The following is a 17523-nucleotide window of genomic DNA, read 5'->3' on the forward strand; positions in this document are numbered from 1 at the left end:
TAAATAATAATAAAAGTTAAAATTTAAATAAATTTGAAAATTAAATCTTAAAAATTTAGAAATAATTAAAATTATTAAAAATTCAATTAAAGAAAATGACCAAGTCAATATAGATAAAATTAATAAAATAATTGATAGAATATTTAATTCGTCAGATTTAAAGAAACATTTGAACTTAGAAAAAATTAATCTAAAAAAATCAAATATAAATAATAAAAGTAATCTAAATTCAATCAAGAATAATAAAGATACTTCTAGTTTGAAAAATTCAAGTAATTTAATTAATGATTAAGATAAATCTAATCGAATAAATATTGATAATTCAACCATCTAAGATAAAATTTTAATTAATAATTAAGATAAATCTAATCTAATCAATACTAATAATTCAACCAATTAAGATAAAATTTTAATTAAAAGTCAAGATAAATCTAATCTAATAAATACTCATAATTCAACCAATCAACAAAATTTTTTAATTAATAATCAAAATAATCCAAGTTTTAAAGAAATCAATTAGAAACTTGATCTAGTATTTAATCAAGATAAGCAAAAGTTATATAATCCAACTAAATTAAATAAATTAAATAATGATCAAGATAACTCTAACAACTCAAATTTTAATCCTAAAAATTTTAACAATTCAAAATTAAATAATGAATTAATAAATCAAGATAATTCTAAAAATAACTTGAACAATTCTAAAAATTTAGATAATTTAGATCTAAATAATAAATTAATTAATCAAGATAATTCTAAAAATAACTTGTCCAATTTCTAATCCTAAAAATTAGATAATTTAGAATTAAATAACAATATAGATAAATCTAACAATTCAAATTCTAATTATAAAAATTTTAATAACATGGAATTAAATAATGAATTAATTAATCATAATAATTCTAATAATTTGATAATTTTAAATCCTACAAATTCAAATCTTAAAAATTTAAAATGAAATCTTAAAAACATAGAAATTAAATCTATAAATTTTAGGAATACTAATTCAAATTTTAATACCAAAAATTTGAATTTAATTAATTATAATAAACTACCCTTTAATTATGAAACAATAAATAATTAAAAATTAAATTTTAAAAATCTTAAATGAAATCTTAAAAAATTAGAAAATAAAAGTTCAAATTTTAATTATAATAATTCAAATTTAAATGCTAAAAATTAAAATTCAATCAACTATAATAATGTACCATTTAATTTAAAATAATGAACAATTAATTCAAATTTAAATACTAAAATTTAAGGAAGAAAATATGTTAGTGCAGGAAGCACCGGGCGATCGAATTTAAGTTTTGATAATGACAAATGGTTCAAAGTTAGAGTTTGTTATTATTCTAATAAGTTTGACTAAGTGTGTAAGAATGTCCTAAGTGATCTTAGATAAGGTGAAAGTCCTAGTTGAGGCTAGGCAAAGAAATCCTAGTAGACACTAGACAAGTGGAAAGTCATAGTTGTGGCTAGGCATGTAAGTCCTAGTCCATGGAACTAGGCGAAGTCTTGCCAGGTTGAGAACATCTGCAAAAAATCTTAGGGTTGGGATACTAAGTGCAATTCCTGGGGGTCACAGATACTAGGTAGAAGACTAGACGGGTCGAAGTTCAGACGTCCAACAAAAAGTCCTGAAGTCTCGGATGTTGAGCAAAAATTGAAATGGGTTGGAGGATCAGTTTGACATCAGGTAAACTCTCTTGAGAGGAGTAGGTGAGGACACGCTCCCCGTAGAGGGAATATTAGGTGTTGGTCCAACCTATAGTTTCAGAGAAACTCAAAGTCAGGATCAGACAATCATGAGACTGTTCAAATTATATTATGTCTATTTTTTCTAACTCTATGGTACGGGATATTGAAATTGGAAGTTGGCTGAAGAAGGAGCTCTAGGCGCCCGGACATCCAGGAACCTGGACTGGGTCGAGGCTCCCAGACTAGGCCAAACCAAGGCACTTGAGTGCAGATGAGGTGACGCTCACTGATTCACTGACACACGTTACAGTCCAGGTGCCCGGACAGGTCTAAGCACCCGGAGATAAATAAAGTTTGTTGGATAGAGTTTCGATGAGAGCACGCCATGTCAGCTTTGTGGGGGTGCCCGGGATTGATCCAAGCTCCCAGATAGGGCTATAAAAGGAGAGCTCGACCAGTACCTCAAATACAACTTCTTCTAGGACTTTCATTCTTATGCGGTGCTCCGAAAAGCTCTTGACGACGCTCAAATGCTACTCCGACAACCTATGATCAAGTTCTATTGATTCTCTTATTATTGGTAAATTTACTTTATAATTCTTGTACTTAAATCTTGTAATCTTATTTGAACTATTAGTAGATTTTCCAATGAAAACGATCGTCAATCGCGGGCCTTGGAGTAGGAGTCATCACAAACTCTGAATCAAGTAAAAGAAAAGTGTTAGAGTTTGTTTTATTTTGCTATTATCGTTATTCCACTGTGTTTACTGTAACACCCGTAAATTTCCTCTCTTCCAAAAGAGCAAAGAAATAGAAGAAGAGAAATATATATATATATATATATATATATATATATATAAATGACCTGAGCTGGGATTTGAACCTTAGACCCTTGATTTAAGAGTGATTTAACTAGTCATTAGGTGGTGGTAAAGCATCACATTGGAAATAGGTGTAACGTCATGGCCCCTCGACCCCTTGGGTGGCCCAACTGGCGACCCATTTGGCGGTCCCTTGGGCGGCCCAACTGGCAGCCCAAATTGGCGACCCCTTATGTCGTCGACCGACGACCCTCGGCCGTGCCGTTACTCACTAGGTCTTTCCACCCCTGGCCAGTGGATTTTTACCTTCCCTAGGATTCGAACTCCAGACCTCCAGGATAAGTACTAGAGTTTATGAATCGGGAAGTTCGGTGGTGGATTTCACCGGTGATGACGACGCCCAACAACCTTCCCAACGGCGGCCACCACCAGCGCCCACACCCTCCGCCCGACCCTCAGAGGCAGCACCACTACCTCGGCATGCCCATCGCCACCCCTTCCTCCTCCTCTTCCTCCGCTGCCTCCTTCAAGGGTTGCTGTTGCTGCCTCTTCCTACTCCTCACCTTCCTCGCCCTCCTCGCCGTCGCCGTCGCTCTCGTCATCGTCCTCATCCTCAAGCCCAAGAAGCCCCAGTTCGACCTCCAGCAAGTGGCCATGCAGTACCTCCTCGTCGCTCCCACCGCCTCCCCTTTGGACCCCGGTTTCTCCGCCGGAGGGAACCCCCCTGCGGCCTACCTCTCCCTCAACATCTCGCTGCTCTTCATCGCGGACAACCCCAACAAGGTGGGAATCCGGTACGAGGCGGCGGCGCTCGATGTGATGTACCGCGGCGTGCCGCTCGACGTGGCGACGGTGCCGGGCTTCGAGCAGCCTGCGCATGGCAGCCGCCTCGTCCAGACCCACATCGCTGTCGACCGCTTCAACGTGCTCCAGGCAGACGCGCTCAACCTCGTCTGCGACGCCGCCATCAACGACCGCGTCGACCTTCGCCTCACCGGTGACGTCGCCGCCAAGATCCTTCTCCTCGGCATATCCACCCCTAGGGTTCAGGTGATCAAACTGTTTACCTGCTACTTTTGCTTTGGCAAACAAAGATGGATATTTTTATGGGGCAGTTCTAAATCTCTCTCATTGAATTCTATACAAACTACAGCAGAGAGCTAGCGTCAGGTCATAGGTGTTCTAATGAACACAAAGTTTCAAGTCTATTTTAACATCAATCTCTGTCTCATTTAAATCCTACTTTGTTTCTTCACTTAATCATTCTTAGTATTCCCCGCACGCTTGCATTCACATGGCATTAAAAATAAAACAAGTTTGTAGAGAATCTCAACTATTAAAGTACAACATGGATGAGCTAAGAAGAGGAATAGTTAGTCTTCTATAAATATAAACTAATATTTCTTTGCTATACAATAATTAAAGCAGTAGAAAAAATATACAAGAATAATTGCATACTATAATTGCTAACACCAAGATGATATTAGGGCAATATGGAAGATTGTGTGTACCTTCACAATGAGCCTATGGTGGTATTCCTACCTCCCCAGGACCTGTTACCTTGGTTTGTTTCTTTGTGCATTGAAGGTTCTGTTTCTAGGGTGGGGGTGTTGGTCCACAAGTTATTTTATTGAAGGCTTACTTATAAAGGAGATGATGGATCAGTCCATTTAGTTAATGACTTCTTGGTGGATTATCACTATGATCCTTAGGAAGTTGTACCTATTGTTGTGGAAATAAAGCAAGTATTTAGTGATTCCCAGTAGGCAGCATAACATCAGATGAGTGTTTAAGACCTAACCCACAATTCCTTTTCTTTTCACAGTCATTCCTTTATAACTTATATAAGCTTATGAACCTTTTACCTGGAAGCCTATCTTTTTTATTTTTGGTTGTAAATTATAAATATGATATGCTAGCACATCTATCCGATCGCAGGCATTTCACAACAGTAAGGGATTCTCTTGGTCTGACATGATGTATCATTTGAGTTAAGCATTTTTGATTGGCTGAATCTCGGATGGTATGTTATATCAGTTACCTCTACTCCAAGCAAGGTATGTATTTTTTATCACAAATTGCCTCAGCGTTGTTTAACTTTTATGCTCACTCAAATTGCTAGATGCATTAAGCAATGCAATTTCTTTTTTAAGGTATATAAAGATGCGGACGCCTGCAAGACTGTGCTCAGAGGTTATAACGGCCCAAACATTGAACTATAAACTCGATAGAATTCTCCACCATTCATTCTATCGATCGAATTGATCAATCATGCTCTGTGCGAGAGAGAGGGGATGGAATCCAGCGGTGATCAATCCGCTCGATCTGGTATGCTTCCTATTCCTCCCGTAGCAGTATTGTTATGATCTTGTGTCTCTTTTCCTCCATAATTTTTTTTTGAGGATTTTCATTGACCTTTTACTTCGATAACGAAGCCTTGGGGTGTAGGATCTGGCAATTGAAGAACCGAAGGAATCATTTTCCTCTTCCTACTTGTTGCTGTAATTGCTATCGTTCATAGGAAAATCCTTTGGATGCTGATAGGTTAGCTGATTGAGTCTTTGCTATTTTAGAGCTTCATGTAGATTTCATTTCATGCTTTAGGTTTCGTTCTATGTTTTTCTTCACGTTGTCTTTCATATTGAGTAATGTTTTGTTGGAGTGTATACTAAAAGCCTAGCTTTTGTATAAACATTTATAAGAATCACATTGGTCAAGTGTCTACATTTATATATACCAAATGTAGATGTTCAATTAATTTATATTATAGATAACATAGTGTGTGGTGTCACACACAGAAGATCATGTTATCGATTCTTTATAAATTTAAAACAGTAGCTCAGGACCAAGATGGAAAGGAACAAACCATTGGAAGGTCGTAGTGTAATTAGGTATTAGTTTATCTTAACTATATAATTACACTAGTACACTTAGAGTGTATTGAGTAGGACCATTTTAGGTAAGTTGTTTTTATACTGACTTGATAAAAGAACTAGACCTTAGTTATTATGGAAGTGTGTGCTCTTAATCCTAATATAATAACAAACACATATATTTTATATTTATTTCTTTAATTTATCAATGGGTGAGATTTAGTTCGATAAATCAATAAACCCGATAAGTTGGGAAATTGTATCACTTATAGTGTGTGTTGTTGATTATAGAAGGAAACTGTGTCCTAGTGATCTAGGTTGATAATGTCCCCAAGAGGAGCTCATAAGGATTGTCATGTTAAACTCTGCAGGTGGATTTAGTCTGACATGACGATAAGGTTGAGTGGTACTACTCTTGGACTAAGATATGAATTAAATGAGTTGTCAGTAACTCACTTAATTAGTGGACATTCGACATCTTAAACACAGGGAGACTAACACACTCATAATAAGAAGGAGCCAAAAAATGTAATTTGGGATTGGTGCGGTAGTTCAATAATAATTCTTTAGTGGTATGAATTATTATTGATGAAGTTAAGTTGTGTGTTCGGGACGAACACGGGAAGCTTAATTTCATCGGGAGACCAAAACCAATTCCTCCTCTCGGTCCCTATCGTAGCCTCTTGTATATAGAGATTTATACCCATCACATACCCACCTTCTTACCCATCCTAATGGGGCCGGCCAAGCTAGCTTGGAACCCAAGCTAGGGCCGGCCAAGATCAAGTGGATGAGCCAAGTTGGTGGCCGGCCAAAGCTTGGGTCCCAAGCTTAGGTGGCTGACCACTAGAAAATTAAAATAAATTTTTATTAAAATTATTTCTTATGTGGATATCATGATTTTAAAAGAGAGTTTAAAATTTAAATATTTCCTTTTATAGCTTTCTACAAAAGATTAAGAAAAGATTTGAAATCTTTCCTTATTTATAGATTGAAAGGAGATTTTAATTTTGAGAAAACTTTCCTTTTTAACCATGTTCATGATTAAAAGAAAGTTTAAAAATTAAATATTCTCTTTTATTAGTTTCTACAAAAGATTAAGAAAAGATTTGCTATCTTTCCTTATTTGTAGATTGAAAAGAGATTTTAATTTTTAGAGATAACTTTCCTTTTTGGAAATTATCCACATGTTTAAAAGAAAGAATTTAATTTATAAAATTTCCTTTTTACTAACCAATATGAAGGGATTAAAATTATTGAAATTTTTTATAAATTTCTAGAAATAAATTAGGAAGTTTTAATTCTTGTTTTAATTAAAACTTTCCTTGTTTTGGGGAGAAAGTGGCCGACCATTGAAATTGAGAAAAGAAGTTTGATTTTAATTAATTAAATTTTTCCTTTTCATGGCAAAAGAATTAAGGAAGTTATTATTTAAATTTCCTTATTTGCCAAGACCAAGGATTATAAAAGAGGGGGTAGAGGTGCCTTCATAAAAAATGACTCTATTCTTTTCTTTCTCTCTTTTCCTCCTTGGTGTGGCCGGCCCTAGGGTCTCCTCTTCTCCTTCTTTTCTCTTCCTCCTTTATGGCCGGCGGCATCAACTTAAGGGAAGTCCTAGCTAGGAGAAGAAGGAGAGAAAGAAGGCTTCGTTTCTAGCATCCCTTGGAGCTTGGTGGTGGTGGCCGAACCTTTACTTCTCATGGAGAATTAATGGTGGCCGAATCTAGCTTGGAGAAGAAGGAGCTTGGTGGTTCTCGTCTCAGAAGATCGTTGCCCACACAACGTCCGAGATAAGAAGAGGAATACGGTAGAAGATCAAGAGGTTATTTTTACTTACAAAGAAAGGTATAACTAGTAATTGTTTTCCGCATTATACTAGTTTTCTTTGTATATTTATTTTTGGAAATACCAAACACAAGAGGCATATGATTCTAGAGTTTTCGGATTTGTTTCGAGGTTGTGTTTCTTTTCTTTTATTTTTTGAATTTGTGATACGATTGTTCTTTTTTGTTAACCTAAAGTTATTTAAGGAAATAAATATTATCTTTCCTTAAAAGGCTTTGCCTAGGCGGTGGTGGTTGCTCCCATATCCAAGAAGGCCATATGCCTCGCCATGCAGTCCTGGAAGCCAATTTTAGAAATTAATATTTATGGAATTAATAACTTACGTAGATTTGAATCAATAGTGTTAAGTTTCGCTTGCGATTTAAATCTAAACCATTAAGAACAGATAAGTTAAATTTGAAATCAATGATGTTAAGTTTCGTATGTGATTCCTAATTTAACTTCTAAAGAACACAATAGGTTATTTAGGGAAAGGTTCGACACTCGTACAATAAATTTTTGTACAGTGGAACCGGTACGTTTTCCTAGGACTAACCAACAATTAGTATCAGAGCTAGGGTTTGCCTCTGTGTGTTTGGTTTTCAAATTAGGTTATGCACAGGTCATACATAATTTAGGTAGGATAATAGTAGGATATGCTAACTTTGTGGTTGCAGGCTCCAACTATTATGGCTTATAGATGTTGTGTGTGATTGGACCCTTGGACATGTCAAGGGCATTATTTTGTGTGTGCATGATTGTATGTAACTAATACAGCAGGAGCTGTATTAGGCCTAGGTTTTTTAGAATTTTATTTTTGTTCTAGATTACATGTACATTCCCTCGTGGAATATAGGATCGATATATGTAAAATTCTATTTTTGTCGCGGATCGGATTCTTGTGAGGCGTGGTACTTTTGGAGCACCAGAGGCGCAGCGAAATAAGAAGCAAGATGGATGCGACGACTCAACCCGATAGCGATGGCTAAAGATGGCAGCAGCTAGGGTTGGAGCACACGGAAGACTGTGACAGAAAAGGCCATAATAGTTGGAAAAATAATTTCCATATTTATTGCTTTTATTTACTGTGATATGTGTGTGCATGTAATGTATGCTACCATAGGTTAAAATTCCTCACCATAAATAACTAAGTGGGAGAGGGATTAGTATATAAATCCCACGGTCTCCATTACTGGTTTGTAAGTGATGCAACAAGCTTGCGTGTTGGCTCTGAGTGCCTCCCTCCACAACGGATGGGTTTGTTTGCGGATCACTAGATCAAACTTCCTTTATGGATGGTTATAGGAAATTATTTAGGATGTGTGTGATCTTCTCCAACTGAAGGGGCACAATTCTATTTAATGGACTAAGTATCAAGTAATGGTATACACTTAGACACATTTAATAGTATCCTCTCCAACGGAGTCACTGCTATTACTTGTGTGACCAAAGGGAAACCAACTATTAATTTGTCATAAAACTAGGGTGACAAGATAATAAAATTAATGGGTTAAAACCCCTCTTACAAATGATTGATTTTGTATACGTCCACACTAACGTGGCATACAAAATTAACGGTGTTTGAGATAATTTTATTTGTCATAAAGTTAGGTTGACAAGATAGTTAATGGGTAAAACCCTCCTCTTACAAATGTTGATTTTGTATACGTCCACACTAACGTGGCATGCAAAATTCACGGTGGTTTGAGGTGTTGGTAAATTTAAATAGTATTGTTTGAGGAATCAATATTATTTTAAATTTAGAGTCTTGACCAAATATTTGATCAAAGACAGACCAACTATTAATTTTATTTGTCATACGTTGACAAGATAATAAAAATTAATGGATACAATCTCCTTTTAGAATTTGTATACGTCCACACTATCGTGGCATACAAAATTCATGGGGATTTTGAAATGTTGGTCTTGACCAAATATTTTTGTGATTCTTAGGTTTTCAAATGTTAGTCAATCCCCTAGTTATTATACTATAGAATAGACTTAGTTGTCCCAATTATTATGATTGGAAATAAGACTTGGACATTAAGGTAGACTATCCTCTTAGAACTAAGAACAATATAGGTGTATTTGGTTCATTAGTTGTTGAAACATATTTAGTGGTGTTATCTACCGGTACCTGGTGAGTAGATACAGGAGCCACTATCATGTCTGCAGTTCATTGCAAGGGCTCCAGGAAACCCGACAACTATATGAAGAGAAATCATCGTCTATATGGGCACTACTGCAAAAGTAGCAGCTGTTGCAGTGGGAGATGTTAATCCTATGATAGGAATAAAATTGAATTTTGAAGAAATTGTCTATATATACCAAGTTTCTACAAAAGATTTTGAAGAAATTGTCTATTTTATTAGTTTCTACAAAAGATTAAGAAAAGATTTGCTATCTTTCCTTATTTATAGATTGAAAAGAGATTTTAATTTTTAGAGATAACTTTCCTTTTTAGAAATTATCCACATGTTTAAAAGAAAGATTTTAATTTATAAAATTTCTTTTTTACTAACCAATCATGAAGGGATTAAAATTATTAAAATTTTTTATAAATTTCTAGAAACAAATTAGGAAGTTTTAATTCTTGTTTTAATTAAAACTTTCCTTGTTTTGGGGAGAAAGTGGCCGGCCATTGAAATTGAGAAAAGAAATTTGATTTTAATTAATTAAAATTTTCCTTTTCATGGAAAAAGAATTAAGGAAGTTATTATTTAAATTTCCTTATTTGCCAAGACCAAAGATTATAAAAGAGGGGGTAGAGGTGCCTTCATAAAAAACAACTCTATTCTTTTCTTCCTCTCTTTTCCTCCTTGGTTTGGCCGGCCCTAGGGTCTCCTCTTCTCCTTCTTTTCTCTTCCTCCTTTATGGCCGGCGGCATCAACTTAAGGGAAGTCCATGGTGGCCGGTTCTAGCTAGGAGAAGAAGGAGAGAAAGAAGGCTTCGTTTCTAGCATCCCTTGGAGCTTGGTGGTGGTGGCCGGACCTTTACTTCGCATGGAGAATTAATGGTGGCCGAATCTAGCTTGGAGAAGAAGGAGCTTGGTGGTTCTTGTCTCGGAAGATCGTTGCCCACACAACGCCCAAGATAAGAAGAGGAATACGGTAGAAGATCAAGAGGTTATTTTTACTTACAAAGAAAGGTATAACTAGTAATTGTTTTCCGCATCATACTAGTTTTCTTTGTATAGTTATTTTTGGAAATACCAAACAGAAGAGGCATATGATTCTAGAGTTTTCAGATTTGTTTCAATGTTGTGTTTCTTTTCTTTTATTTTTTGAATTTGTGATACGATTTTTCTTTTTGGTTAACCTAGAGTTATTTAAGGAAATAAATATTAGCTTTCCTTAAAAGGCTTTGCCTAGGCGGTGGTGGTTGCTCCCATATCCAAGAAGATCATGTGCCTCGCCATGCAGTCCTGGAAGTCAATTTTGGAAATTAATATTTATGGAATTAATAACTTAGGTAGATTTGAATCAATAGTGTTAAGTTCCGCTTGCGATTCAAATCTAAACCATTAAGAACAGATAAGTTAAATTTGGAATCAATGATGTTAAGTTCCGTCTGCGATTCCTAATTTAACTTCTAAAGAACACAATAGGTTATTTAAGGAAAGGTTCGACACTCGTACAATAAATTTTTGTACAGTGGAACCGGTACGTTTTCCTAGGACTAACCAACATGTTTTATGTGAATGTTAAGTGCTTATGTTAATTTAACATCCTATGTTTTAATTTGCACACATTATGATTTCATTGACTCATGCCCATCAAGTGTTTGATTAAATGTCTCTTCCATTATATAGATTTTAGTTGATACATTTTCTTTAGTTTAATATCATGTAATGCTTGTTAGTTTAGTGATTTATGTTCCTATGATGTTTGTTCTTTATTTTAATGCAATTAGTTTAGGTTTTGTTACATGCTCTAGTTTTTGTTTCACTAGATGTTTACTTGATGTGTTTTTACTTTCCATGCTCTAGGTTAGATTGGATCAAAAATCCATACTATGAACAAGTGAGTTTCCTACTTTTCCTTGCAAATTGTTGATAGTTTGTCATTGGATGATTATCTCATCTGTAATAATTCTTTTAAGAATTCAGTCTGCTCAAATTCTTCTTATCTTGAATCTGTTAGTTCTTTTATTTTTCTAGAAGTTGTGTAAGCATGTTGAATTGGTTTATATTTTGAATCTTATTTTTTCTCCTATTTCATATTTCAGGTCTATTATCTTATACTTGAATTTTCTTTGTTCATATATTCTTTGTTATCTTCTACTAAGAAAACAACGCTTTTTTATGCATTGTGAGACCTTACCATATGTTTAGAACAATTTGTATTGATGGATGCCTGGTGAGCATGGCTGGTGAATGTACTAGAATGTGTTTTATGCTATATGATTTGTCAAACAAAGAATGATATGCAATGAATGACAAATAATATAGTCTGTAGATGTATCTTACTGTTGCTTTTTCAATAGACGAGGACTACTTATTATCTTGTCAAACATTTGACAATGAGAAGGAATTTCAGTAATGCGAGAAGAATATATCTATGTGATTTATAGCATTAATATGCCTGTTAAAGAAATGTAGCCAGTAAAATATAAAACCAATCCAAGATATCATTCTAGGTTCTATGTATAGAATCATGTGTGGCTTTGGTTGCCTTTTTCTTTTGCACTAATTTACCTGCCAAAGATCCATTTCTTTTTTCTGTCTTTCTCAATCCAAATTTTCTCATTGTTGTATGGTGTGAACTGTGACCTTTGTTTTCAACTTTAAGAGTGAAAATTTCTTTTGCATAATACTGATGGTATTGTTTTCTGTGGCAGATACACAGTGGTAGGTGTTTTGTCCCAGTCTGAAGCCGACAATCCTTTTTTATCAGTATATCTAGTAGAAGTAAGCATGCAGATCATTGTCTTCGAGGCCGACTAGCTATTTTGTGCTTTTTTGTTTTAAATTCGAATGTCACTATCTACTTTGAAACAGAACTATTTAGTCTTTGTGTATAGTTGAATTCTCCTGTAAATACTAATACTTTGTAATTGAATTCTATTGTTTTGGTATGAGTTTGAAATCATTAGTTGAGCTAATTAATGTTATTTTATATGTCAAATTCAAATCTAGACATGGTAAAAAAATTAATAGTTTTGTAAATATAAAAAAATGATTTTGTAAATAGATTTTTTTTAATTTTTATTTTAAAAAGACAACGCTTTTAAAGCGTTGCACAAGTGTTGTCTTTGCCAAAAACAACAACGCTTTTAAAGCGTTGCAAAGATGATGTTTTTGCAAAAAATACACAACGCTTTTAAAGCGTTGTCTTCGCTACAAACGACAACGCTTTAAAAGCGTTGTCGTTGAGTAGACTTTTAACAACAGTGCCTTTAACAACGTTTTTTCAGGCACAAAGACAACGCTTTAAAAGCGTTGTCGTTGAGCAGACTTTTAACAACAGTGCCTTTAACAACGTTTTTTCAGGCACAAAGACAATGCTTTAAAAGCGTTGTCTATTAGCTTTTTTCTTGTAGTGTGCTATTCGAGTCAAAATTTCAGACAGAGAACTGTACAATGATATGATAATGCTGAACATGTCTGATTATGATGTTATTTTTGGATGGACTTTTTGAGCAAGTATGATGCTTCCATCGAGAGTCATAAGCGAAGAGTCCTATTCCAACCCGAGACAGAACCTGAGTTTGAGTTCATCAAAGAATCAAAGAAGAGAACCCAAAAATTTTTATCGGCCATAAAAGCTCAGAAAATGTTAGCCGAGGGATGTGCTGGGTTTCTAACCCATGTGGTTAATACCCAACAAGAAAGAGACCAAAAGTTAGAGGAAGTTAAAGTCGTATGTGACTACCCAGAAGTGTTTCCGGATGAGTTGCCTAGCTTAGCCCCGGATAGTGAAATTGAATTCAAGATTGAACTCATCCCTGGTACCCATCCAATCTCAAAGGCACCCTACCACATGGCTCTGGCAGAATTGAAAGAACTTCAGGGACAGGTACAGGAGCTACTCGACAAGGGTTTTATTCGCCCTAGTCACTCACCATGGGGAGCTCCGGTGTTGTTCGTAAAGAAGAAGGACGGGTCCATGCGAATGTGTGTGGACTACCGAGCGCTGAACAAAGTAACAATCAAGATAGGTATCCCCTACCGAGAATTGATGATCTATTTGATCAGTTAAAGGGAGCCACAGTCTTTTCCAAGATAGACTTGCGGTCCGGATATCATCAAGTGAAAGTGAAAGCAGATGATGTACCGAAGATGACATTCTGAATGAGGTATGGGCATTACGAGTTTGTGGTTATGCCTTTTGGAGTGACTAACGCTCCTGCTACATTTATGGATCCGATGAATAGAGTATTCAAAGCATATTTGGACAAGTTTGTAATTATCTTCATAGACGATATCCTTATATACTCTAGAACTCAGGAAGAATATGTTGAACATCTGAGGACAGTATTACATATTCTTCAGCAGAGCCAGTTGTACGCCAAGTTCTCTAAGTGTGAGTTCTAACTCGATCAAGTGTCCTTCCTAGGTCACATTATTTCCAAGGATGGGGTTATGGTGGACCCGACGAAAATAGTAGCTGTGAGTAACCGGAATAGACCCAAGAATGCCAATGAAATCAAGAGTTTCCTTGGGTTAGCAGGCTACTAAAGGAAATTTGTAGAGAACTTCTCAAGGATCACCTCCCCATTGACAGTACTTACCAGAAAGAACAGAAAATTTGAGTGGACAGAGGATTGTGAGAAGAGTTTCACTGAACTGAAAAGGAGACTGACCAGTGCTCCAGTCCTGACTCTTCCAAAGAATAGCGAAAGCTTCGATATTTACAGTGATGCTTCTAAATTAGGGCTCGGGGCTGTACTGATGCAGAATGGCAAAGCCATTTCCTATGCCTCAAGACAACTCAAGGATTATGAGAAGAACTATCTTACTCATGACCTTGAGTTAGCAGCGGTAGTCTTCGCTCTCAAAATTTGGAGGCATTACTTATACGGAGCTCAGTGTAAGATTTACATAGATCACCAGAGTCTTAGGTATTTCTTCACTCAGAAAGACCTGAACATGAGACAGAGGAGATGACTTGAACTGGTCAAAAACTATGACTGTGAAATCCTCTATCATCCAAGGAAGGCGAACAAAGTGGCAGATGCACTAAGTAGGAAATCTTGCGCAGCTTTATTGTCCTTATCTGCTATGTCCCATCCCCTACAGAAAGAAATAGTACATTTTGGGTTTGAAATTGTTACTGGGCAGCTCTCCACTTTGACATTAGTGTCAACCCTGCTTGAAGATATACAGAAAGGGCAGGATGAAGATCCTAATATTCAAAAAATCAAGCAGGGAATACAGGAAGGAGAAAATGGAGAGTTCCGAGTATCAAACCGTGGGATACAATGTTATGGTGATCGCCTCTGTGTCCCTAATCAAGAAGAACAACGACAAAAAATTTTAGATAAAGCTCATGGAACATCCTACGCTATGCATCCTGGTTCCACCAAGATGTACCAAGATATAAAGGAACACTTCTGGTGGTCTGGAATGAAAAGAGACATTGCAAGATATGTCAGTACTTGCCTGACATGTCAACGGGTTAAAGTAGAATATCAGAGATCGGGCAGAGTTTTGTAGTCTATCCAGATCCCAGAGTGGAAGTGGGAGGATATATCTATGGATTTCATAGTAGAGCTACCCAGAACCACGAATGGTTACGATGCTATCTGGGTAATAGTGGATAGATTAACCAAGTCTGCTCATTTTCTATCTATTAGAATATCCTACTCTATTGAACAGCTAGTGCAAATATATGTTAAAGAGGTTATCAGATTGCACAGAGTTCCCAAAACCATAATTTTTGATAGAGATGGTCGTTTTACTTCATACTTTTGGGAGTGTGTTCAGAGAGCTCTTGGCACTAAGCTACGGTTTAGCACATCATTTTATCCTCAAACTAATGGGCAAACAGAATGAGTAAATCATGTTCTGGAGGATATGCTACGGGCTTGTGCCTTTGATTTCAAAGGGAGCTGGTATCGATACCTATGTTTAGCAGAATTTTCATACAACAATAGCTACCAAGCTACTATCGGAATGACACCCTACGAGGCTCTATATGGGAGGAGATGTAGGTCTCCTATTTGTTGGTATGAAGGTGGTGAAAAGAAAGAAATAGGACTCTAGACAGATCTTATCGAGGACACCACCAAAGCCATTCAGAACATTTGCCAGAGAATAGAAACTGCTCAGAGCCGGCAGAAGAGCTATGCGGATGTGCGCCGTAGACAGCTGGAATTTGAGGTTGGGGATTCAGTGTTCCTCAAAGTAGCTCCTATGAAAGGAGTGATGCGGTTTGGAAAGAAAGGAAAGTTGAGTCCACATTATGTGGGGCCATACCTGATCACCAAAAGGGTTGGCAAGGTAGCTTATGAGCTGGAACTACCTCAGGAGATGTCGGCCATCCATAGTGTATTCCATGTCTCAATGCTGAAGAAGCATGTTCCCAATGTAAACCAAGTGATCGAGTCACAGATGGTACAAGTTCAAGAGGATCTCAGTTATGAAAGTCGACATATTCAGATAATAGATTGAGAAGTTAAGAAACTGAGGAACAAAGAGATACTGTTAGTAAAAGTGTTGTGGTAAAGTCAACAGAATGAAGAGGCAACATGGGAACGCGAGGATGATATGAAACAGAACTATCCACAATTGTTCTAAGTTTGAGGATGAACTTTTTATAAGGTATGGGAGATTGTAGCACCCGTAAATTTCCTCTCGAAAAGAAATAAAAAATTATATATATAAATAACCCAGGCTGGGATTTGAACCCTAGACTCTTGATTTAAGAGTGGTTTAACTAGCCATTAGGTGGTGGTAAAGCATCACATTGGTAATAGGAAACTATTCAATATATGTAGGTTATGTGTGAGGAGATGCTTCAACTTCCACTTAGTATAAAAGGGAAAGGAAGAGACCAAAAACCTAATTTGTCATTTCCTCTTCTCCTTCCTAGCCGAAATTCCTCTTCTCTCTTGTAAGTTTTCGGCCAAGAACCCTAGGGTTCCAAGTTTCTAAGTTCTTCAAGAGGAGAATCTAAGAGAAGAATTTTCACAAGGATTAGTACACACGTGTAGGGTGACTTGGAGATTAAGGAATATAAGAGAAGATTATCTTTCCTACACCGTATAATAGTAAGATCTAACGAAAGGAGGTAAGTACTACTCACCTACAGTATAAGTGACTTCAATGATACATGTTGTGATATGTTTATGCATGTTAAAGAAGATACATGTTGTATTATGTTTTATGCATCTTAAAGAAGATACATGTTATGATATGTAAGATGCCCTCTGAAGTTTTGGTATTAAGAGCATGTTTAGAGTACCTTGAATTGCTTCCCATATAGTTTTGGGGCTAAGAAGCATATTCAAAGTATCCTAAAGTGCTTCCCTATAAGTGTGGGGGATTAAACACACATAAGGTGCTTGTTTAAATGACAAGTAAGTGCAAGTATAAGAAACCAATATGTAAAAGAAAGCATTTTACTTTAAAGTGGATGTACTAGACACAAGGTCCATGGGTGGGCTCCTAGATCGCCCCTAAGCCCCTAGATCACCTAGTAGTACCTTAATAGGTTCAGAATTAGCTACCTCGGATCTTATTAAGGATGGATGCAAAGTGGTACAATGCCGGACCCAATCAAGTTTATTATTATTTCCACTAGTTATGTAATATAAAGTTTTCAAACTTCGTTGTTTGTTTTAGTAGAAGCCTTCTTAAGTTTGAGAAACTTGAGTTATGAAGTGGAGCATGGATGAACTCTATAGTATGGCAAGATTTATGTTTCCATTGCATGTTTACATTGCTAGCACGGTTTTAAGTTGATGTCTTGCATGATAAACCTATATAAAAATGCATGCCATGTACAGATTTTCGAATTATGCGTTTTAGCGTGAATTATTGTCAAGTGCGAGTTTTGTGTTTTCCTCAAGCGATTTTGAAAGCATGTTCCTTCTTTTTATGCTTGTTTTGTGAGTAGATGGTACTTACTAAGTATTCACGTATAAATTTACATTTCCTTATACTACAGATAAAGGTAAAGGAAAGCTCGAGTAGGAGGAGGCAGTAGGAGCGGTGTTTTGTGTGTGTGTGACGGAACAGTGGAAGGAGATCTGGGAACTTGTTATTGTTTGGAATATGCTAGAACTTGATGCTAAAGTATTTTCTTCTCTCCGCTCTACATGAAATACTATCACTAGTTGCTTAGGATGAATTTATCAGTTTG

At 36.2% G+C, this 17523-nt stretch overlaps 1 protein-coding gene across 1 annotated transcript in view; it reads left to right on the top strand.

The window, feature by feature from the left end:
* The first annotated feature begins 2909 nt into the window (after positions 1-2909).
* Positions 2910-17523, top strand: part of LOC122026691 — a 35981-nt gene continuing 21367 nt past the window's right edge. The window contains exon 1 of the mRNA XM_042585421.1: positions 2910-3569. Coding sequence (XP_042441355.1) covers positions 2910-3569 — 660 coding nt within the window. The remainder of the gene's footprint in view (positions 3570-17523) is intronic.

The sequence above is a fragment of the Zingiber officinale genome, chromosome 10A (genome assembly GCF_018446385.1).
Source record: "Zingiber officinale cultivar Zhangliang chromosome 10A, Zo_v1.1, whole genome shotgun sequence".
Classification (NCBI taxonomy): Eukaryota; Viridiplantae; Streptophyta; class Magnoliopsida; order Zingiberales; family Zingiberaceae; genus Zingiber; species Zingiber officinale.